Genomic DNA, 25,617 nt, shown 5'->3' with positions numbered 1-25,617 from the left:
TCAGACCGCCTGGCCAAACTGAGCAATCAGGAGATCTTGGCCTTGGTCTGGGAGGTGGAAGGAACCTGATGGTCACTCTGACAGAGATCTAGTGTTCCTCTGTGGAGATAAATATAAAAAATAAATAAATATATCCCATTTAGAAGACGTGTTGTCCATGGCTCTTACAAGTCGGCTGGGGCCACTACTTTTTTTTTTTTACATAGGGTGGCCCCAGCGGGAATCGAACCCACGAGCAATCAGGCGAGAAGCGCCATGCTCTACCGACTGAGCCACACAGGACCCACAGGACCTAAATAACCTAAATAACCTAAATAACCCACAGGACCTAAATAACCCATATGCCACTGGGTGAGAGAAGTTTTCATTGTATTTGGGCAGCATTATATTAAGTGTTATGTGTTGTTCGTGATGAGCCTTGGTCAATTTAGCTTGGAGTATGGCACCCTATTCTATCTGTCACCTAATCCTGCCTAATAGGCAGGCCGATCCTGGAGGAAAGTATTGGCTGTAAGAAGTAAGAACATAACATCTGGTTATTTTTAAATGACCTCTTATGACATTGCTTGCCAGACTGAACATTGTAATTCATATTTTTCCAAATTGCGTTACCCACTCCAGTCAGCAGATGGCGATATGACTTTTTCGGGTGATGCTTCTTGTGTGACGTATTATCTAGTGGACGGGCGGGAGGCTTCTTCAACAGCGACAAAAGGTTCCTGGTTTACCCACGCGGTGCTTTGCTAGCAAACCTAAAAATTGAAGCTGTTTCGACCAATCTTGTGTATATTACTCTTAGTGTTTTGAACATAATTCTGTTTACCTATCTACTGGTTCGTTTAAACGTAATTTGCTTGTTAAATTAGCAAATGTGTTACATTGATACTGCACTAGGCTAATCTCCCGGAGCATAAACTCACTAATCTAGACGGAGAAAGAAACTGGTGAAAGGAGGCAAAGAAGCTTGAAGAATGAATAAGGAGGCGATCACATTGAAACAAGAGGATGATATTACAGTGAAAGAGGAATATGGGAACGAGGTTGTCAAAGTGGAAAAAGGGGTAGGAGCTTTCAGAATCAAGAAGGAGGAAGAACCTTTTGAAGTAAAAGAGGAGGATTTCTCAATAAAAGAGGAAGACGAGACCGAACATCCGATTACCACCAGTGAGTACTGTTTTATAAACAGGGGCACTATGCAGTTGTTGAAATAATGTTTATTTTTTAAAAAATTGCCATTATACTGAAGTTCTGCACTTTAGTATGTTGTTCAGTACTGTAGGAATTGTTTAAGGGGCAATCTGCCATTGGTACATATATTTTTGGAACTTCAAATTTTGATTTATTGAATTCTCCATGTGGTCTATATTAAAGTGCACTTAATCTATTATAACAGGCTTTTAAAATATAATATACCGTGCATAATTTATACTTAAAATGTCGAAGGGACGCAAAAGGCATCCATTTTGTGGAACGGCCCTTTAACATTTGCATCACAGTGGTGGGGGGAAAAGTACGCAATTGTAAAAGTAAAGATACCTCAATAGAAAATTACTCAAGTAAAAGTGAATCACCCAGTAAAATACTACTTGAGTAAAAGTCTCAAATGTAATTAAATATACATCATTTCAAATTCCTTTATATTAAGTAGACCAGATGGTGCCATCTTGTTTTTATTTTTAACATTTTATTGACGGATAGCCAGGGACACACTCCAACCCTCTGACAATCTACAATTGAAACGTGTGTTTGTTGAGTCCGCCAGGTCGGAGGCAGTAATGATTTACCAGGGACGATCTCTTGATTAGTGTGTTAATTGGACCATTTTCCTGTCCTGCTAAGCATTTGATGTTCTTGTTCACACAGGAGAGGGACGTGACTATCGTGGATCCTCTGGGGAGCCTCAACAACCCCATGAAGAGGCAGAGAAGAGTCTCTCCAGATCAGAACACCAGATGGTACAGCTTGGTCTGGTCTGGCATACAGCTTGCTCTATCGTGGGCTGGGTTTCTGTAAAGCACTTTATGTCAACAGTGACATCAGCATCCATAATGATATGTGTCTGTGTCCCTTCTTTATGGTTACCAGGACAACGCTGGCCGTTCCGTCCTCCCGGAGTCACAGTGTCGTACCTCTCCCGGGGGAAGAAGTTGTCTCTGCTGCTGGTGGACTGCAGGAAAGCAACAGGGCTGAGTGGAACTGAGAGAGGAGGAGAGAAGAACGGATCAGATTTGACACATCAAAGTAAGTGCTGTTGTTTAGTTTGAACAAATACAATAGATCTGCCCACTGGAATCTGTTACCAGGACAACCAGCAGAGTTCTGTTAGTTGATATGAAGATGGACTGGTATCTTTTACCAGTAGGGCTGTCCCCGACTACAAAAAATCTTGTTTGACTTAGTCACCTGTTCTTTTGACCAATTGATTGGTACACATTTTAAACATGTATTTCTATATATACAGTACTGTTGAAAAGTTTGGGGTCACTTAGAAATGTCCTTGTTTGTGAAAGAAAAGCACATTTGTTGTCCATTAAAATAACATCAAATTAATCAGCAATACAGTGTAGACATGTTGTAAATGACTATTGTAGCTGGAAAGTTTTTTTAATGGAATATCTAAATAGGCGTACAGAAACCCATTATCAGCAACCAGAGGCCCCGGTGCACAACTGAGCAAGAGTACAAGTACATTAGTGTCTAGTTTGAGAAAGACGCCTCACAACTGGCAGCTTCATTAAATAGTACCCACAAAACACCAGCCTCAACGTCAACAGTGAAAAGGTGACTCCGGGATGCCGGCCTTCTAGGCAGAGTTGCAAAGAAAAAGCCACATCTCAGACTGGCCAATAAAAATAAAATATTAAAATGGGCAAAAGAACACAGACAGTGGACAGAGGAACTCTGCCTAGAAGGCCAGCATCCTGGAGTCGCGTCTTCACTGTTGACATTGAGACTGGTGTTTTGCTGGTGCTATTTAATGAAGCTGCCAGTTTTGGACTTGTGAAGCATCTGTCTCTCAAACTAGACACTCTAATGCACTTGTCCTCTTTCTCAGTTGTGCACCGGGGCCTCCCACTCCTCTTTCTATTCGGGTTAGAGTCAGTTTGTGCCGTTCTGTGAAAGGAGTAGTACACAGCGTTGTACGAGAACTTCAGTTCCTTGGCAATTTCTCACATGGAATAGCCTTCATTTCTCAGAACCAGAATAGACTGACAAGTTTTAGAATAAAGTTCTTTGTTTCTGGCCATTTTGAGCCTGTAATCAAACCCACAAATGCCGATGCTCCAGATACTCAACTACTCTAAAGAAGGCCAGTTTTATTGCTTCTTTAATCAGAACAGTTGTCAGCTGTGCTAACATAATTGCAGAATAGTTTTCTAATGATCAATTAGCCTTTTAAAATGATAAACTTGGATTAACTAACACAACGTGCCATTGGAACACAGGAGTGATGGTTACTGATAATGGTCCTCTGTGTAGATAATAATGGGCCTCTGTGTAGATAATAATGGGCCTCTGTGTAGATAATAATGGGCCTCTGTGTAGATAATAATGGGCCTCTGTGTAGATAATAATGGGCCTCTGTGTAGATAATAATGGGCCTGTGTGTAGATAATAATGGGCCTGTGTGTAGATAATAATGGGCCTGTGTGTAGATAATAATGGGCCTGTGTGTAGATAATAATGGGCCTGTGTAGATAATAATGGGCCTGTGTGTAGATAATAATGGGCCTCTGTGTAGATAATAATGGGCCTCTGTGTAGATAAATGGGCTACAATAGTCATTTACAACATTAACAATGTCTACACTGTATTTATGATCAATTTGATGTTATTTTAATGGACAAAAGGACATTTCTAAGTGACCCTGAACTTTAGAAGGGTAGTGTACATCCCAACACGGTCCATGTTGGAAACAGCATTCTGCATGAGTTCCGACTCTTTCAACTTGCAGCAAAAAAACAATTTTATGAAATCTAATTGGCTAAACGTTGTTTAACACGGTCGAGTTCGGTTTCTGTGCAATCCTCTGACACTCGTTTCATCATTCTACATTATGTATTGGCTATGCAACACCTGGTGGTGTCCAATGACCACCTATCGTTTTGAAACCTAGCCGGGTAGCCAATGAGCTGGGCTTTCCAGCAGTATGTGAACGCCGTTTGTAGGACAAACAGCCATCATGCTAGAGCTGTGCGCACCAGAGTTCATTCTCTGGTGAAAGGAAACAGGACGCACTGTAGTTTACGTTTCACAGCTGTTCGTTCTCTTCTAAAAACTTCTCAAATCTGAAATAGTTAAACATGGCTACTAAGAGTGGAAAAGCTAAATCAAAAGTCCAAGTATAAACATGTTGATGATATTATTGCAGAAATTGAGAGTGACACGAAAGGAATGGATGAGGACTCTATGAGTGATCTGAGTTTTGATTCCAGCGCGGATGAAATGTTTTTGGAAGAAGAAGATCCACTTTTCGATCAGTAAGTAATAAATAATTTTTGCTTCTCATGCTAATGCAGTTGTTCAAATGGTTGCATATTAATTTGAGATTTTTTTATTGATTTATATACAGTGGGGAGAACAAGTATTTGATACATTGCCGATTTTGCAGGTTTTCCTACTTACAAAGCACGTAGGTCTGTCATTTTTTATCATAAGTACACTTCAACTGTGAGAGATGGAACCTAAAACAAAAATCCATAAAATCACGTTGTATGATTTTTTTAAGTCATTAATTTGCATTTTATTGCATGATATTAGTATTCGATCATCTACCAACCAAAAAAGATGAGAGGCCTGTAATTTTCATCATAGGTACACTACAACTATGACAGAGAAAATGAGAAGAAAAAATTCCAGAAAATCACATTGTAGGATTTTTAATTAATTAATTTGCAAATTATGGTGGAAAATAAGTATTGGCCTCATCTTTTTAAGCGGGAGAACTTGCACAATATAAATACGTATGTTTACAAATTACAGGCCCCTCATCTGAACTTGCACAATTGGTGGCTGACTAAATACGTTTTTTGCCCCACTGTGATGTCTTCACTATTATTCTACAATGTAGAAAAGAGTACAAATAAAGAGAAACCCTGGAATGAGTAGGTGTTCTAAACCTTTTGACCGGTAGTGTATATTATGTTATATGGTTTTTAGGTAAGACGAACTGATATGATTGTGTATATGGTACATATATACACTGCTCAAAAAAATAAAGGGAACACTTAAACAACACAATGTAACTCCAAGTCAATCACACTTCTGTGAAATCAAACTGTCCACTTAGGAAGCAACACTGATTGACAAATTTCACATGCTGTTGTGCAAATGGAATAGACAACAGGTGGAAATTATAGGCAATTAGCAAGACACCTCCAATGAAGGAGTGGTTCTACAGGTGGGGACCACAGACCACTTCTCAGTTCCTATACTTCCTGGCTGATGTTTTGGTCACTTTTGAATGCTGGCGGTGTTGGCTAGTCATTGTGAGTGAGGGTCTGTTTGTATGTATGTGAACGACCCATAGCCTATGTATGTGAACGACCCATAGCCTATGTATGTGTATATATGTATGTATATATAATATGTGTGTATATATGTATGTATAAGTGTGTGTGTCATGTTAATTAATATAATTAATTGTATGGTGTAGAATGTAGGCAAACACAGCCAGCATGCTTCCTCCAATCAGTCTACATTAGAGAGAGCATGGTCTACCAGCTGCTGCTCCACCCCACCCCCACATGAAATAGCCTATTTGAGGCAAGCCCACAACAAAGTGAAATGGAACAGCGCTTTATATTCCCTGTACTCTATATGTATGTGTGTGTTTATTATACCTGTTGATGCAGGGCTCATATGTGAAACTATTCTAACTGAACATTTTCTTTCACAGTGGCTCCGACTGGGAGTCCCCAGTGCCAACTTGTCCATCCCCCTGTGAAGCTGGTTCATCCAGCTGTCCCCCTGCTGTCTCCGGCTCCACGCCTCCCGGGCTCCTCCCCTCTAGAGGACCGGCATTGAAGAGGAAGAGGGGAAGTGTGTCATCCGCTAACAGAGGGACAGAAGGGCGTTGGCACACCGTCCTAGAAGACGATGTGGAGCCACCCCAACCAACTTTTAGGCCGAAAAGGAAGCCAGGACCTCAACTAAACATGACTGCTAAGTACAGTCCCCTTCAGCTTTTTCAGCTGTTCTTCACCCCATCCGTTGTAGAGTCGCTCGTGTCTAACACCAATAAGTATGGGAAGAAGAAGCAAGCAGGCAAAAAGGCAGCATGGAAGCCCATATCCACGGCAGACTTGTTCTGCTACCTTTCTCTGGTCATCTACATGGGGCTGGTGAGGCTGAAAAGCCTGAGGGACTACTGGAAAACGTCATCTCTCTACCAACTGCCTTTCCCCATGACTGTTATGTCCTGCAAAAGGTTTCTGGATCTCTCCCAGGCGCTTCACATCAGTGACCCAATGGTTGATGAAGAGAATGAGAAGAAGAGAGCACAGCGAGGTTTGATAGACTGTGCAAAATCAAACCTCTCTACCACAGCATTGTCGAGGCCTGCAAGACATACTTTCAGCCAGCCCAGAACGTGTCAATCAATGAGAGGATGGTGGCCTCAAAGGACAGCATTGGCCTCCAGCAGTACGTGAGAAACAAACCAACCAAGTGTGGTTTCAAGCTGTTTGTGTTGGCTGATTCTGAGTGTGCCTACACGTGCAATTTCTTGGTCTACGAGGGGAAGAACAGTTTCGCTTACGGTAAGGAACTCAGCTATGCCTCTGTAATGGTGTTATTGGATTTTCAACTGCTCGGGAAGGGCTACAAACTGTTTGTGGATAACTTCTACACAAGCCCTGCCCTGTTTGCAGACCTTAGGAAGCGGGGAGTGTGGGCTTGTGGCACCATTCGTACCACCAGGGAGGGCTTCCCGAAGACGAAGGTGAACGACATGCCTAAGCATGCTGATCGGGGACCATGCGATGGATCCGTGAAGATGGCATGCTGTTTGTAAAGTGGATGGATGCCAGAGAGGTGGTGATGTGCTCCACAATCCACAAGTCCTTCAATGAGAATTATGTTGTCAGACGTGTGAAGGATGGTGCTGGGGCGTGGACCACCAAAAATGTCCCCATTCCTGCTGCTGTGAAGGACTACAACAAGAGCATGGGAGGTGTGGACCTATCAAATGCGCTAGTAGGCTATTACAATGTTCTCCACAAGACAATGAAATGGTACAAGACCTTCTTCTATCATTTCATCGACATTGCTGTGGTGAATGCATTCATCCTACACAAGGAAATGGCTAAGAGCTGTGGAAAGCCCTTCCTCTCACAGAAAGCCTTCAGAGAGCAGCTCATCAAGGAGCTTGCTGGCTACAGCACCACTGCACCACGTTCTACACCACTCTACCTCTGTCCCTTCTGCTCCTGCCACAAGTGTTCATCTGCCCAAATATATTTGTGCAGACATGGATGTGCCTAAGGGCCAAAGGGGCTCAGCATGGAGGCGTTGCTGTGTTGTTTGCAAGAAGAAGTCCCCCATCACCTGCACAACATGCTCAGTGACCCTCTGCTTTACATCAGAAAGAGACTGCTATGGCATCTGGCATCAGCAGCAGAACATTGTGTAGAGCTCTGGCATCAGCAGCAGAATATTGTGTAGAGCTTTGGCAAAGTGGGTGGGGTTATATCCTTCCTGTTTGGCCCTGTCCGGGGGTGTCATCGGATGGGGCCACAGTGTCTCCTGACCCCTCCTGTCTCAGCCTCCAGTATTTATGCTGCAGTAGTTTGTGACGGGGGGCTAGGGTCAGTATGTTATATCTGGAGTACTTTTCCTGTCCTATCCGGTGTCCTGTGTGAATTTAAGTATGCTCTCTCCAATTCTCTCGTTCTCTCTTGGAGGACCTAAGCCCTTGGACCATGTGTCAGGACTACCTGGCATGATGACTCCTTTCTGTCCCCAGTCCACCCGGCATTGCTGCTGTTCCAGTTTCAACTGTTCTGCCTGCGGCTATGGAACCCTAAACTGTTCATTTTTACTCTTGAGGTGTGTAGCAAAAACCAAAAGAGATCAGACCCCTCCCCCAGTAGCCGGTCCAGATCCAGAGCCACATCCTCTACGCTCTAAGACCAACTATTGACTGGGGAATGCGGGAAGAAACTGCCACAGCAGCAAGTGACCAGCAGAGGGAGCCAAATACACAGGAACTATAAGTACTGGACATTAAACAAGAACCAACCTACAGGAATACTGAGGAGGAGTGGTAGGAACAGATCTACCAAACCAACGCCCCAACGGAAGAATGCCTATGGGCATCAGTGCTGAAGGACTTAACATTGGACTAAGTGATACTTAATCTAGAGCACGTTGCAAAGAAAAGTGGCAAGGACATAATGTAATGGCACACTGTGTTAAGATAGATTGCACTCCCGAACATCTTCCCCCAAACTGAGTGTCTAAAAGAGGTATAAAAGGAGGAGAGATCAGTGCCAAGACATGATCCTCTACCCATATGATTTGGACATCATAGAGAATCATCAGATCAGGTAAATTACTTTTGCTATACTCTGTTTGTATTGACTACTTTGACATCAAGGCGCGACTATTGACTGGTATATCTTAAAGAATTGTGTTGTACACTGGAAGCTCACTCCACTTAAAAACAGTAAGAGAACAAGGTTGTGTAAGAGAGAACTTCACCCCTCAACAGAGCGAGGCGTAGAGAACTCTTGGGAGCAACAAGTTCCATCTTTGGAGTGCAATCGCAGTTCGGCAAGATTGAAACAGCCCAGAAATAAATAAAGCCTTGTGGAATAGAGCTTCAAGGTAAATATATGGGTGTTTGCTTTGTTTTAAGAGTTTTAGAAGTGTTTTAAGCTAATTATATTTGCAATATTATTTGGCATAGTATAGTGCATTAAGGATTGATTGAGAATTATTGATGTATTAGGAAACTGTAGAACCATTGAATTGTAATAATGTGTATTAGACAAAAAACAGAGTGACTTAATAAAAGCTTGAAACTTAGACAACTAGGCCAGATTAACGATCTGGAGAGCAAACGCCTTTGACACTCTCACTGAACAGAAAGTGACCCTGGTTATAGGTTAAAGTTATTGCACTAAAGAATATTTCATTGTGTGGACATTAATATATCTTTATTAAAGTCAATACATATAACAATACTAGTTTCCAAGTGACTACTAGCTGACGAGCATAATAGCTAACAGAAAACAAGTTATTAGGTATTGATATATAAAAGAAGACAAGACAAGACAAGGTAGGGGAGTATAGGAAGAATCTATAAACATAAAGTACTCATCTATCCAAGACCTCATACTAGACCGGAAAATAAGGGAGTGACAACGTGAACGAAGGAACAAACCCAACTCACGCGAAGGGCCATTACGAAGAAATAGAAGGGTTGGTAGGGCCGCACGGCTCGGCCCTTGTTACACCGCAGTAACTAAAATCCTAAAGTACTCTGCCCAGCCAGAAGACGGGGAAGAGGCATTTGCTGCAGGTGTTGGGCAAAAGTCAGCAACTATCATTATGACATCATGGATGAATTCTAGAATATACTATAAACTATCATTATGACATCATGGATGAAAGAATATACCTGGTTAAACCATCATTATGACCTCATGAATTAATTCTAGAATATACTATACAGCCTAGAAAACTGGTTAAATTATCATTATGACATCATGGATTAATTCTAGAATATATTATATAGCCTAGAAAACTGGTTAAACTATCATTATGAGTCTGATTCAGTCAGGCCACATGTCCCTCTGATATCCTGTTTCCATGGACACATCTGAAATCCGGCTACCTGATGTCCCTCTGATATCCTGTTTCCATGGACACATCTGAAATCCGGCTACCTGATGTCCCTCTGATATCCTGTTTCCATGGACACATCTGTAATCCGGCTACCTGATGGCCCTCTGATATCCTGTTTCCATGGACACATCTGTAATCCGGCTACCTGATGTCCCTCTGATATCCTGTTTCCATGGACACATCTGTAATCCGGCTACCTGATGTCCCTCTGATATCCTGTTTCCATGGACACATCTGTAATCCGGCTACCTGATGTCCCTCTGATATCCTGTTTCCATGGACACATCTGTAATCCGGCTACCTGATGTCCCTCTGATATCCTGTTTCCATGGACACATCTGTAATCCGGCTACCTGATGGCCCTCTGATATCCTGTTTCCATGGACACATCTGTAATCCGGCTACCTGATGTCCCTCTGATATCCTGTTTCCATGGACACATCTGAAATCCGGCTACCTGATGTCCCTCTGATATCCTGTTTCCATGGACACATCTGTAATCCGGCTACCTGATGGCCCTCTGATATCCGGGAATGAACCCGGGTCTGTGTTAACGTCTCCAGCACTGCGATGCCGATTAAGATGAGCAGTGTAAGGTGCTACCATGACCACCTACATCTATATCCTGCCGATAGTCAGTTTAATATCCAATTATTACTGTGCGTGTAACTGTCCTCGTTGATTCCTGCAGCTGATATATCACTAGCCACTTTAAACAATGCTACCTTATATGTTTACATACCCTACATTATTCATCTCATATGTATACATATATACTGTACTCTATATCATCTACTGCATCCTTATGTAATACATGTATCACTAGCCACTTTAATAATGGGAATTGATGGGAAATTATGTAAATATATCACTAGCCACTTTAAACAATGCTACCTAATATAATGTTTACATACCCTACATTATTCATCTCATATGTATATACTGTACTCTATATCATCTACTGCATCCTTATGTAATACATGTATCACCAGCCACTTTAACTATGCCACTTTGTTTACATACTCATACTCACTCATTCATATATCTTTATGTACATATTCTTTATCCCTTACGCTGTGTATAAGACTGTAGTTTTGGAATTGTTAAGTTAGATTACTTGTTGGTTATTACTGCATTGTCGGAACTAGAAGCACAAGCATTTCGCTACACTCGCATTAACATCTGCTAACCATGTGTATGTGACAAATAAAATTGGATTTGATTTGAACTATTCCCGGGAATTAAAATACTTAACGTCTGAGGAGCTGCATGGACTCTCACGCTGTCCTTCCCTCTCAGGCCCCACATGGGATTTAGAGCTTTTCGAATAACTGAAGGTTTCGGAATATGAATAGATATTCCCCTGTAGTGGAATCAGTAAACCCGAAGAAGAAGTCAGCAACCTATCGGAGGTGTTCGGTGAGAGAAAGGCGGGTTGAGGTTGCCAGGGTTACAGTAGGACAGAAGGTGTTGTATGCCGATAGCAGTGAAGAGCGTGGTAAAGAGGAAGATGGGTACAGGGTGAGGGATCCCTGTGAATAGGCAGAGACCAAGGGAGAGTGATGGGAAGAATATGTGCTTCAGTAAAGGTGGGCTTTTTTTTTTTAGCATTCATAGCCATGGTTGTCAACTGTACTACAGAAATGGATCGGAAGTCACGGGGGTTGTGGGGGCTGCGGCAGAGAAGTACTTTGGATTGCGAGGATTTACTGCAGAACAGTTGCAGGGGTAGTGTTCCGTCCTCCCAGACCGTTGGCCTGGAGTACGATTAAATAGTGGAATGGGTTAATAGTTGTCAGGGAAACTTTCCTTTTACACTTGGTGTTACCGAATCAAGAATTGAATGTTGGTTGGCCGTGAATGGCCTCACACACCAGTACAGCAGGTGGCGGTATACGCGCCTTAAACCCGGATGAGCGCCGCCAACCAAATCCTAAAGAAGAAGAACAACCACCTCGGTGTCTTGCTAGGCAACAAAGCTGAAACATTGGTGCTCTTCAAACGATTTCGGTGATTATTAGCCACTGTGTTTTAAACTAATTTTTTATCCTCTAGTTAGTTACTACCCCTTTCGTTTAAATATTCCGTTGTTAGTCATCTAGCTAGCTGGTTAAGTTAGGACGAGTATTAGACGAGTTGCTAATGCTAACTAGCTAGCAAGTTAGCATCCCCGACCATGAGCTCACTAAGCTACTCCACCCATGAGGAGGTCTGCTGGACGGAGAAAGAAGCTCTCGTCAAAGAGGAGGAGGAAGAGAAAGATGTTACAATACAAAAACAAATAGAGGGTGAGACTGGTACTGTGAAAGAAGAAGAGAAAGACGTTTCAGTGAAAGAAGAGGAAGACGCGTTCAGAGTGAAAGAGGAGGAGGATGTTACAGTAAAAGAAGAGAAGGAAGAGAGAGAGGAGGATGCCGTTTTTGGAGTGAAAGAGGAGGAGGATGTGACAGTAAAAGAGGAGGATGTAACTGAAGAGATGGAGAATGCCGTTTTTGGAATGAAGAAGGATGAGGGGGAGGTGACTGTGAAGGAAGAGGAGGAAGACTATGCCGTTTTTGGAAAGAAGGAGGTGGAGGTGACTGCTACTGTGAAGGAAGAGGAAGAAGCTTTCAGTGTAAAAGAGGAGGAGGATGTTACTCTGAAGGAGGAGAATGCAGTTTTTGGAATGAAGGAGGAGGGGGAGGTGACCGTTTCAGCAAAAGAAGAGGAAGAAGTGTTCAGAGTGAAAGAGGGGGAGGATGTTACTCTGAAGGAGGAGAAAGAGGAGAATGCCGTTTCTGGAATGAAGGAGGAGGGGGAGATTACTGTCTCATTGGAGGAGGAGGAAGAAGAAGAAGAGACGACAGGAGATCTGATTAACGACGGTAAGTACTGTCTTAAAAACAGGGGCAAAAACTCTGCAGTTGTTGAACTATATGTGTGGTTGGGAATTGTTAAAGCCACAGATTGTTGTCAACCAACAAAATGTTAATGGCTAAAATGCTTCCCATTTCTTATATTTTTCCCAACATTTTTAATCATCACTGAATATCTCTTCCTGTAGTGCTTTGCTCATTCTCTACCCTCGACATCCCATGAGAGCATGCAACCGAAAGGTTGCAAGTTCATATCCCAGAGCTGACAAGATACAAATCTGTCGTTCTGCCCCTGAACAGGCAGTTAACCCACTGTTCCTAGGCCGTCATTGAAAATAAGATTTGTTCTTAACTGACTTGCCTAGTTAAATAAAGGTAAAAATAAAAAGAGCCAAGTTATTATTGTGTATTTATTATAGTTATTATCAATGGTAGTATAATTAGGTCCCTGGTTGTTTAGTTATAAGGTAAGGCTGACTGATCTGGTTTAAAATGAAATATACATTTGACCTTTATTTAACTATTTTCAATGACGGCCTAGGAACAGTGGGTGAACTGGCCTAGGAACAGTGGGTGAACTGGCCTAGGAACAGTGGGTTAACTGGCCTAGGAACAGTGGGTGAACTGGCCTAGGAACAGTGGGTGAACTGGCCTAGGAACAGTGGGTGAACTGGCCTAGGAACAGTGGGTGAACTGGCCTAGGAACAGTGGGTGAACTGGCCTAGGAACAGTGGGTGAACTGGCCTAGGAACAGTGGGTGAACTGGCCTAGGAACAGTGGGTTAACTGGCCTAGGAACAGTGGGTTAACTGGTCTAGGAACAGTGGGTGAACTGGCCTAGGAACAGTGGGTGAACTGCCTTGTTCAGGGGCCGAACAACAAATTTTTACCTTGTTAGCTCGGGGATTCGATCTTGCAACCTTTCGCTCTAACCACTAGGCTACCTGCCGCCCCATTTAAGGTTTGAGATCTCTGTGGTTACCATACCACACACAACCAACTCTGATTTCAAATGATGAAAGATTCTTCTTTTGAAAAAAGCGAGCCACATGAATGTAAGCAATAAGGCATGAGAACCCGTCCTTGACTTGGACTGAAATAGCTTCCGTTACTGTTTATATTTAAGGTGCAGGAACAATACAGTACTTTCAAACTCTTATTTTTTTTATAAGAGGTGCAGAAACTCAAGCGATAGAACATTTTTAGGTGCCGGTACTCAGTTCTGGTGAGCTCCTGCCCAAATCAAGCAGTGAAGAGAACCAGTGTGTTATTGTCGACAACACAGCATTGGTCTGTTCAGGTTAAACATGACGTGAAGCTGAGTTCCGGGAAACGTCTCTAAAGAGTCTGTTATTATTCACAAAAACAGGGGTTTGACTGCTTTATTTATTTCCTAAAATGGTTACATGTTAAAAAGTTGTTATTTTGTATGTTATGTTAATCTTTATTTAACCAGGCAAGTCAGCTAAGGACAAATTTCTTATTTACAATTACGGCCTACCCCAGCCAAACCCTAACCCAGATTGTGTATCATCTATATACTGGGTGGTGGTGGTGGTGTATCATCTATATACTGGGTGGTGGTGATGGTGTATCATCTATATACTGGGTGGTGGTGGTGTATCATCTATATACTGGGTGGTGGTGATGGTGTATCATCTATATACTGGGTGGTGGTGGTGTGTATCATCTATATACTGGGTGGTGGTGGTGGTGTATCATCTATATACTGGGTGGTGGTGGTGGTGTATCATCTATATACTGGGTGGTGTGTATCATCTATATACTGGGTGGTGGTGGTGGTGTATCATCTATATACTGGGTGGTGGTGGTGGTGTATCATCTATATACTGGGTGGTGGTGGTGTATCATCTATATACTGGGTGGTGGTGGTGTATCATCTATATACTGGGTGGTGTGTATCATCTATATACTGGGTGGTGGTGGTGGTGTATCATCTATATACTGGGTGGTGGTGGTGTGTATCATATATATACTGGGTGGTGGTGGTGTATCATCTATATACTGGGTGGTGGTGGTGTATCATCTATATACTGGGTGGTGGTGGTGGTGTATCATCTATATACTGGGTGGTGGTGGTGGTGTATCATCTATATACTGGGTGGTGGTGGTGGTGTATCATCTATATACTGGGTGGTGGTGGTGGTGTATCATCTATATACTGGGTGGTGGTGGTGGTGTATCATCTATATACTGGGTGGTGGTGGTGGTGTATCATCTATATACTGGGTGGTGGTGGTGTATCATCTATATACTGGGTGGTGGTGGTGGTGTATCATCTATATACTGGGTGGTGGTGGTGGTGTATCATCTATATACTGGGTGGTGGTGGTGTATCATCTATATACTGGGTGGTGGTGGTGGTGTGTATCATCTATATTCTGGGTGGTGGTGTATCATCTATATACTGGGTGGTGGTGGTGGTGTATCATCTATATACTGGGTGGTGGTGATGGTGTATCATATATATACTGGGTGGTGGTGGTGGTGTATCATCTATATACTGGGTGGTGGTGGTGTATCATCTATATACTGGGTGGTGGTGGTGGTGGTGTATCATCTATATACTGGGTGGTGGTGGTGGTGGTGTATCATCTATATACTGGGTGGTGGTGGTGGTGTATCATCTATATACTGGGTGGTGGTGTGTATCATCTATATACTGGGTGGTGGTGGTGGTGTATCATCTATATACTGGGTGGTGGTGGTGGTGTATCATCTATATACTGGGTGGTAGTGGTGGTGTATCATCTATATACTGGGTGGTGGTGGTGGTGTATCATCTATATACTGGGTGGTGGTGGTGGTGTATCATCTATATACTGGGTGGTGGTGTATCATCTATATACTGGGTGGTGGTGGTGGTGGTGTATCATCTATATACTGGGTGGTGGTGGTGGTGTATCATCTATATACTGGGTGGTGGTGGTGTGTATCATCTATATACTGGGTGGTTGTGGTGGTGGTGGTGGATCATCTATATACTGGGTGGTGGTGGTGGTGGTGTATCATCTATATACTGGGTGGTGGTGGTGGTGTATCATCTATATACTGGGTGGTGGTGGTGTGTATCATCTATATACTGGGTGGTGGTGGTGGTGGTGGTGTATCATCTATATACTGGGTGGTGGTGTGTATCATCTATATACTGGGTGGTGGTGGTGGTGGTGGTGTATCATCTATATACTGGGTGGTGGTGGTGTATCATCTATTTACTGGGTGGTGGTGGTGTATCATCTATATACTGGGTGGTGGTGGTGTATCATCTATTTACTGGGTGGTGGTGGTGGTGTATCATCTATATACTGGGTGGTGGTGGTGGTGTAGCATCTATATACTGAGTGGTGGTGGTGTATCATCTATATACTGGGTGGTGGTGGGTATCATCTATATACTGGGTGGTGGTGGTGGTGTATCATCTATATACTGGGTGGTGGTGGTGGTGTATCATCTATATACTGGGTGGTGGTGGTGGTGTATCATCTATATACTGGGTGGTGGTGGTGGTGTATCATCTATATACTGGGTGGTGGTGTATCATCTATATACTGGGTGGTGGTGGTGGTGTATCATCTATATACTGGGTGGTGGTGGTGGGGTGGTGGTGTATCATCTATATACTGGGTGGTGGTGGTGGTGTATCATCTTTATTCTGGGTGGTGGTGGTGGTGTATCATCTATATACTGGGTGGTGGTGGTGGTGTATCATCTATATACTGGGTGGTTGTGGTGTATCATCTATATACTGGGTGGTGGTGGTGGTGTATCATCTATATACTGGGTGGTGGTGGTGGTGGTGTATCATCTATATACTGGGTGGTGGTGGTGGTGTATCATCTATATACTGGGTGGTGGTGGTGGTGTATCATCTATATACTGGGTGGTGGTGGTGGTGGTGGTGTATCATCTATATACTGGGTGGTGGTGGTGGTGTATCATCTATATACTGGGTGGTTGGTGGTGTATCATCTATATACTGGGTGGTGGTGGTGGTGTATCATCTATATACTGGGTGGTAGTGGTGGTGTATCATCTATATACTGGGTGGTGGTGGTGGTGTATCATCTATATACTGGGTGGTTGGTGGTGTATCATCTATATACTGGGTGGTGGTGGTGGTGTATCATCTATATACTGGGTGGTTGTGGTGTATCATCTATATACTGGGTGGTGGTGTGTATCATCTATATACTGGGTGGTGGTGTGTATCATCTATATACTGGGTGGTGGTGGTGTGTATCATCTATATACTGGGTGGTGTGGTGTATCATCTATTTACTGGGTGGTGGTGGTGGTGTATCATCTATATACTGGGTGGTGGTGGTGGTGGTGGTGTATCATCTATATACTGGGTGGTGGTGGTGGTGGTGTATCATCTATATACTGGGTGGTGGTGGTGGTGTATCATCTATATACTGGGTGGTGGTGGTGGTGTATCATCTATATACTGGGTGGTGTGTATCATCTATATACTGGGTGGTGGTGGTGGTGTATCATCTATATACTGGGTGGTGGTGTGTATCATCTATATACTGGGTGGTGGTGGTGGTGTATCATCTATATACTGGGTGGTAGTGGTGGTGTATCATCTATATACTGGGTGGTGGTGGTGGTGGTGTATCATCTATATACTGGGTGGTGGTGGTGTATCATCTATATACTGGGTGGTGGTGGTGTATCATCTATATACTGGGTGGTTGTGGTGTATCATCTATATACTGGGTGGTGGTGGTGTATCATCTATATACTGGGTGGTGGTGGTGTATCATCTATATACTGGGTGGTGGTGGTGTATCATCTATATACTGGGTGGTGGTGGTGTATCATCTATATACTGGGTGGTGGTGGGTATCATCTATATACTGGGTGGTGGTGGTGGTGTATCATCTATATACTGGGTGGTGGTGGTGTATCATTTATATACTGGGTGGTGGTGTATCATCTATATACTGGGTGGTGGTGGTGTGTATCATCTATATACTGGGTGGTGGTGGTGTATCATCTATATACTGGGTGGTGGTGTGTATCATCTATATACTGGGTGGTTGTGGTGTAGCATCTATATACTGGGTGGTGGTGGTGGTGTATCATCTATATACTGGGTGGTGGTGGTGTATCATCTATATACTGGGTGGTGGTGTGTATCATCTATATACTGGGTGGTGGTGGTGTGTATCATCTATATACTGGGTGGTGGTGGTGTATCATCTATATACTGGGTGGTGGTGTGTATCATTTATATACTGGGTGGTGGTGGTGTGTAGCATCTATATACTGGGTGGTGGTGGTGTGGATTCTCTATATACTGGGTGGTGGTGGTGTATCATCTATATACTGGGTGGTGGTGGTGTGTAGCATCTATATACTGGGTGGTGGTGGTGGTGTAGCATCTATATACTGGGTGGTTGTGCAATTGATAAACTTGATCTCCACTATAAAAATCATAAATTATTTTAGACTTCCTGAAGTCATTAACCAGCATTTCTCTCCTGTTCTATTGGTTTCCATATCAACTTTCTTTCATTGTCCAGAAGCCATCCCGGTCGTATTATCAACCCATTCTGGTCATGTTAACAACCCATCCTGGTTGTAGTTTCAACCCATCCTGGTCATAGCATCAACCCATATCACCAACCCATATTATCAACCCATCCTGGTCGTATTATCAACCCATCCTGGTCATGTTATCAACCCATCCTGGTCATGTTAACAACCCATCCTGGTTGTCGTATCAACCCATGCTGGTCATAGCATCATCCCATATCACCAACCCATATTATCAACCCATCCTTGTCGTGGTTAACAACCCATCCTGGTCATGTTAACAACCCATCCTGGTCATGTTAACAACCCATCCTGGTCATGTTAACAACCCATTCTGGTCATGTTAACAACCCATCCTGGTTGTGTTAACAACCCATCCTGGTCATAGCATCAACCCATATCACCAACCCATATTATCAACCCATCCTTGTCGCGGTTAACAACCCATCCTGGTCATGTTAACAACCCATCCTGGTCATGTTAACAACCCATCCTGGTCATGTTAACAACCCATCTTGGTCATGTTATCAACCCATCTTGGTCATGTTATCAACCCATCTTGGTCATGTTATCAACCCATCCTGGTCATGTTATCAACCCATCTTGGTCATGTTATCAACCCATCTTGGTCATGTTATCAACCCATCTTGGTCATGTTATCAACCCATCTTGGTCATGTTATCAACCCATCTTGGTCATGTTATCAACCCATCTTGGTCATGTTATCAACCCATCTTGGTCATGTTATCAACCCATCTTGGTCATGTTATCAACCCATCTTGGTCATGTTATCAACCCATCTTGGTCATGTTATCAACCCATCTTGGTCATGTTATCAACCCATCTTGGTCATGTTAACAACCCATCCTGGACAGGTTAACAACCCATCCTGGTTGTTGCTATTAGATTCCCCTCTTTCTAAGTTTCTAGAGGAGATTTTCATCTCTGTCACACATTGAATCGCTCACATGAAGTACCACAGTTGGAGTCACAATACCCATAAACCTAGCGGTCAAACAGGGGAATGATTCCAATCGTTTTTTCGAAATCCAATCGGGATTTTAGAAACTTAAAATAAGTTCTGTGTTTTGTGTATTCCTGGTGTGACGTTCTGATAACTGTGTACATTCCTCTAGGACAAGGTGACGTATGAAACCTCCGCTCACTGTCAACTGCCTTTATTTTCAGCAAACTTAACATGTGTAAATATTTGTATGAAAATAACAAGTTTCAACAACTGAACAAGTTCCACAGACATGTGACTAACAGAAATTGAATGTGTCCCTGAACGAAGGGGGGGGGATCAAAATAATCAAAAGTAACAGTCAGTATCTGGTGTGGCCAGCAGCTGCATTAAGTACTGTAGACATTTCTGGGGGGAATTGCCCAAGCCCTCACCCTCCGATCCAGCAGGTCCCAGACGTGCTCAATGGGATTGAGACCTGGGCTTTTCGCTGGCCTTGGCAGAACATTGACATTACACGTGGTCTGCCACTGCGAGGATGATCAGCTGTGTACGTCCTGTCTCCTGTAGCGCTGTCTTAGGCGTCTCACAATACAGGCATTGCAATTTATTGCCCTGGCCACATCTGCAGTCCTCATGCCTCCTTGCAGCATGCCTAAGGCATGTTCACGCAGATGAGCAGGGACCCTGGGACGTCTTTCTTTGGTGTTTTTTAGAGTCAGTAGAAAGGCCTCTTTAGTGTCCTTAGTTTTCATAACTGTGACCTTTTAATTGCCTACCGTCTGTAAGCTGTTAGTGTCTTAACGACCGTTCCACAGGTGCATGTTCATTAATTGGTTATGGTTCATTGAACAAGCATGGGAAACTATGTTTAAACTCTTTACTATGAAGATGTGTGAAGTCATTTGGATTTTTATGAATTGTCTTTGAAAGACAGGGTCCTGAAAAGGGACATTTTCTTTTTTTTGCTGAGTTCATGTATGTGTATACAGGACCAGTCCAAAGTTTGGACACACCTCCTCATTCAAGGGTTTCTCTATTTTTACTATTTTCTACATTGTAGAATACTAGTGAAGACAACTAAAACTATGAACATAACACATATTGAATCATGTTGTAATGAAAAAGTGTTAAACAAAAAAATATAGAAAATAAGCTTTGCACACTCTTGGCATTCTCTCAGCCAGTTTCACCTGGGATGTTTTTCCAACGGTCTTAAATGAGTTCCCACATATGCTGAGCATTTGTTGGCTGCTTTTCTTTCACTCTGCGGTCCAACTCATCCTAAACCATCTCACTCGGGTTGATTGTGGAAACCAGGTCATCTGCAGCAGCCCTCCATCACTTGTAGTCAAAATAAAGAAAAGGCCTGTAATGAGTAGGTATGCCCAAACCTTTGACGTTGTACTGTATATACACAATACCAGTGAAGTTTGGACACACCTACTCTTTCCAGAGTTTTTCTTTATTTCGAGTATTTTCTACATTGTAGAATAATATTGAAGACATTGGTGTTTACATGTCATTATAATGATGTACCCTTCTAGTAACAACCCAACAATTGGTCATTATAGCAAGTAAAGGGAACTAACGCTAGACGACACAGGCGTGTTTAAAAGAGAGTGGCTAATATATACACGAAAGCGTCTTTATTGGTTCATCTATTTAGTCTAGCAAGCTACCGAGCTGTCTGACTAACTGTTGCTGCTGTTGAAAAAAGCGTTCCGTCTACTACATTATACGTCACACCTGCAGCATCGCCTTAAAGTCTCAGATCGCCATCTGCTGACTGGAGGGGGTAACGCAGTTGAGATAAAATTAATATTTAATTTTCAGACAAGTTAAAGCGTGAGAAGAAATTAGAAGAAATTAGGGAATTTTTACTCCCCAATGTTACCACACTGTGTGGTTGAAGACTTAGTACATTAGTTAAAGTTAGTAACTTAGTTGTGGTCACGATCTGGTTACCTATAAGAACAAACAGTTATGTTTTTGCATTATTATGTATTTATTAACTTATTTCCAGGGTGTCTTCTAAACTTCCCACAATGCACTATTTCTCAACGTCATATGGATGTAGTCTGTGCTACTGTGTTCATATCCTAGCAGCCTTTTAAATATGAGGTTGGAAAATATTTAAGAATATATGACAATATTCTTACCAAGACGAGGAGAGTTGAAGAAAGTATCATTACAAAGATCACCTGTCTCGTTCAAAAGTCTGTTGAAAGTCTCTCAGAGGAGGACAAATCTGTTCTGTTTGAGCTACAACACAAGTTGGATGATATGTATAAACTGAAAGCAGAGGGAGCCTTTGTCAGATCTGGGAAGAAGTGGCTGGAGGAGGATGAACAAAATTCATCTTGTTTTTTTCAGGTTAGAAAAAGACCACTCTTAAAAATAATACAATTTAACAATTAAATATCAATGGTCTCATCACAGACAATCCCAAATTAGTCTCTAACTTTAATTCCAACTTCTTCAGGAATTTATATACACTGCTCCAAAAAAATAAAGGGAACGCTAAAATAACACATCCTAGATCTGAATGAATGAAATATTCTTATTAAATACTTTTTTCTTTACATAGTTGAATGTGCTGACAACAATATTACATAAATTTGATTTCCATGGATAATTTTTATCAACCCATGGAGGTCTGGATTTGGAGTGACACTCAAAATTAAAGTGGAAAACCACACTACAGGCTGATCCAACTTTGATGTAATGTCCTTAACCTGTTGAAACTCCCCATCCCGGATCCGGGATCGTGACTAAAGCCTCAGGCTCATTAGCATAACGCAGCGTTAACGATTTCTGAAAATCGCAAATAAAATTAAAATAATGCGTCTGCTCTCAAGCTTAGCCTTTTCTTAACAACACTGTCATCTCAGATTTTCAAAATATGCTTTTGAACCATAGAAATTGACTAATTTGTGTAAGAGTATGCAAAGCTAACATAGCATTTTGAGTAGCATTTAGCACGCAACATTTTCACAAAAACCAGATAACCAAATAAATAAAATCATTTACCTTTGAAGATCTTCGGATGTTTTCAATGAGGAGACTCTCAGTTACATACCAAATGCGCAGTTTTTCCTGAAAGCGTCTGTGTGTAGGAGAAATCGTTCCGTTTTCTACATCGCATCTGGCTACCGAAACGAACCGAAAATTCAGTCACCTACAACGTCAAACTTTTTCCGAATTAACTACATAATATCGACCGAAACATGGCAAACATTGTTTGGAATCAATCCTCAAGGTGTTTTTTCACATATCTCTTCATTGATATATCGTTTGTGGAAGCTTGCTTTCCTCTCTGAATCCCATGGAAAAATACTGGCAGCTGACTTTTGCGCACCAATTTCGGCGCAGGACACCGGGCGGACACCTGGTAAATGTGGTCTCTTATGGTCAATCTTCCAATGATCTGCCTACAAATACGTCACAATGCTGCAGACACCTTGGGGAAACGACAGAAAGGGCAGACTTACTCCTCTCGCATTCACAGCCATATAAGGAGACAATGGAAAACAGAGCCTCAAAAATCCTGCTCATTTCCTGGATCCCGTCTCATCTTGGTTTTGCCTGAAGCTCACGTTCTAGGGCACGCACAGAAAATATCTTGGTAGTTCTGGACACGTCAGAGTGTTTTCTTTCGAAAGCTATCAATTGTATGCATAGTCGAGCATCTTTTTGTGACAAAATATCTTGTTTAAAACGGGAACGTTTTTCATCCAAAAATGAAATAGCGCCCCATAGCATCAAGAGGTTAAAACAAGTCAAAATGAGGCTCAGTAGTGTGTGTGTGGCCTCCACGTGCCAGTATGATCTCCCAAAAACGCCTGGGCATGCTCCTGATGAGGTGGCGGATGGTCTCCTGAGGGATCTCCTCCCAGACCTGGACTAAAGTATCCGCCAACTCCTGGACAGTGTGTGGTGAAACGTGGCGTTGGTGAATGGAGTGAGACATGATGTCCCAGATGTGCTCAATTGGATTCAGGTCTGGGGAACAGGCGGGCCAGTCCATAGCATCAATGCTTTCCTCTTGCAGGAACTGCTGACACACTCCAGCCACATGAGGTCTAGCATTGTCTTGCATTCGGAGGAACCCAGGGCCAACCGCACCAGCATATGGTCTCACAAGGGGTCTGAGGATCTCATCTCGGTACCTAATGGCAGTCAGGCTACCTCTGGCGAGCACATGGAGGGCTGTGCGGCTCCCCAAAGAAATGCCACCCCACACCATGACTGACCCACCGCCAAACCGGTCATGCTGGAGGATGTTGCAGGCAGCAGAACGTTCTCCACGGCGTCTCCAGACTCTGTTATGTCTGTCACATGTGCTCAGTGTGAACCTGCTTTTATCTGTGAAGAGCACAGGGCGCCTGTGGCGAATTTGCCAATCTTGGTGTTCTCTGGCAAATGCAAAACGCCCTGCACGGTATTGGGCTGTATGCACAACCCCCACCTGTGGACATCAGGCCCTCATACCACCCTCATGGAGCCTGTTTCTGACTGTTTGAGCAGACACATGCACATTTGTGGCCTGCTGGAGGTAATTTTGCAGGGCTCTGGCAGTGCTCCTCCTGCTCGTACTTGCACAAAGGCGGAGATAGCGGTCCTGCTGCTGGGTTGTTGCCCTCCTACGGCCTCCTCCACGTCTCCTGATGTACTGGCCTGTCTCCTGGTCGCGCCTCCATGCTCTGGACACTACGCTGATAGACACAACAAACCTTCTTGCCACAGCTCGCATTGATGTGCCATCCTGGATGAGCTGCACTACCTGAGCCACTTGTGTGGGTTGTAGACTCCGTCTCATGCTACCACTAGAATGAAAGCACCGCCAGCATTCAAAAGTGACCAAAACATCAGCCACGAAGCATAGGAACTGAGAAGTGGTCTGTGGTCACCACCTGCAGAACCACTTCTTTATTGGGGGTGTCTTGCTAATTGCCTATAATTTCCACCTGTTGTCTATTCCATTTGCACAACAATATGTGAAATTTATTGTCAATCAGTGTTGCTTCCTAAGTGGACAGTTTGATTTCACAGAAGTGTGATTGACTTGGAGTTACATTGTGTTGTTTAAGTGTTCCCTTTTTTTTTTTGAGCAGTGTATATATGTACCATATACACAATCATATCAGTTCGTCTTACCTAAAAACCATATAACATAATATACACTACCGGTCAAAAGGTTTAGAACACCTACTCATTCCAGGGTTTCTCTTTATTTGTATTCTTTTCTACATTGTAGAATAATAGTGAAGACATCAAAACTATGAAATAACACGTATGAAATCATGTAGTAACCAAATAAAAGTGTTTAAAAAAATTCAAATATATTTAATTTTTGAGTTTCTTCAAATAGCCACCCATTGCCTTGATGACAGCTTGGCACACTCTTGGCATTCTCTCAACCAGCTTGACCTGGAATGCTTTTCCAACAGTCTTGAAGGACTTTCCACATATGCTGAGCACTTGTTGGCTGCTTTTCCTTCACTCTGCAGTCCAACTCATCCCAAACCATCTCAATTTGGTTGAGGTCGGGGGATTGTGGAGGCCAGGTCATCTGATGCAGCACTCCAGTACTCTCTTTCTGGGTAAAATAGCCCTTAAACAGCCTGGAGGTGTGCTGGGTCATTATCCCGTTGAAGAATAAATGATAGTCCCACTAAGCCCAAACCATATAGGATGGCGTATCACTGCAAAATGCTATTTTCATACATTTCTATTGAATAATAAATCACCAGAATACGTTCTATACATATTGTCTGTACATATACAAAATGCAGAGGTCAGATAACAAGGTTTAGAACAAGTCCCTTCTGTTGCAAACCAAACGCTGGACTAGAAACATGGGGTAATAATGTTGAGTTTCTTTTTTCCAGTGGAGATTAGTTTATAAATTGCCTGGCTGGGCTGTGGGACAGTGGAGATTAGTTTATAAATTGCCTGGCTGGGCTGTGGGACAGTGGAGATTAGTTTATGAATTGCCTGGCTGGGCTGTGGGACAGTGGAGATTAGTTTATGAATTGCCTGGCTGGACAGTGGAGATTAGTTTATAAATTGCCTGGCTGGGCTGTGGAGATTAGTTTATGAATTGCCTGGCTGGGCTATGGGACAGTGGAGATTAGTTTATGAATTACCTGGCAGGGCCATTGGACAGTGGATGTGTAGGAATGATTAAAATGGAACTGTTAACAGCCATTCCCGAGTAGTATTGTGAATAACTAGTGGCTATTAACCAATCTGCATGCAGGATCCAAGTGTACGGTTTTATAATGAAGGATCTCGTCTAGATTAAACCTCATAGGAAGGACGTTTTTATCATGTGGAGGTTTCATCCAGGTCTCTCTATTTAACCAAATACTCTGTC

At 42.9% G+C, this 25,617-nt stretch overlaps 1 protein-coding gene and 1 pseudogene across 1 annotated transcript; both read left to right on the top strand.

The window, feature by feature from the left end:
- The first annotated feature begins 971 nt into the window (after positions 1 to 971).
- Positions 972 to 7,015, top strand: LOC135525642 (piggyBac transposable element-derived protein 4-like). The gene is made up of 5 exons (XM_064953391.1): positions 972 to 1,164; positions 2,086 to 2,241; positions 4,373 to 4,481; positions 5,900 to 6,505; positions 6,550 to 7,015. The coding sequence occupies exons 1-5, from the start codon at positions 972 to 974 to the stop codon at positions 7,013 to 7,015; spliced, it is 1,530 nt and encodes a 509-aa protein (XP_064809463.1).
- A 4,787-nt stretch (positions 7,016 to 11,802) lies between these two features.
- LOC135525635 (zinc finger protein 271-like) overlaps positions 11,803 to 25,617 on the top strand; it is a 49,001-nt pseudogene continuing 35,186 nt past the window's right edge.

Source organism: Oncorhynchus masou, chromosome 5 (genome assembly GCF_036934945.1).
Source record: "Oncorhynchus masou masou isolate Uvic2021 chromosome 5, UVic_Omas_1.1, whole genome shotgun sequence".
Taxonomy (NCBI): domain Eukaryota; kingdom Metazoa; phylum Chordata; class Actinopteri; order Salmoniformes; family Salmonidae; genus Oncorhynchus; species Oncorhynchus masou.
Note: the sequence above shows the minus strand (reverse complement) of the source record. Positions and strands in the feature narration are given on the sequence as shown.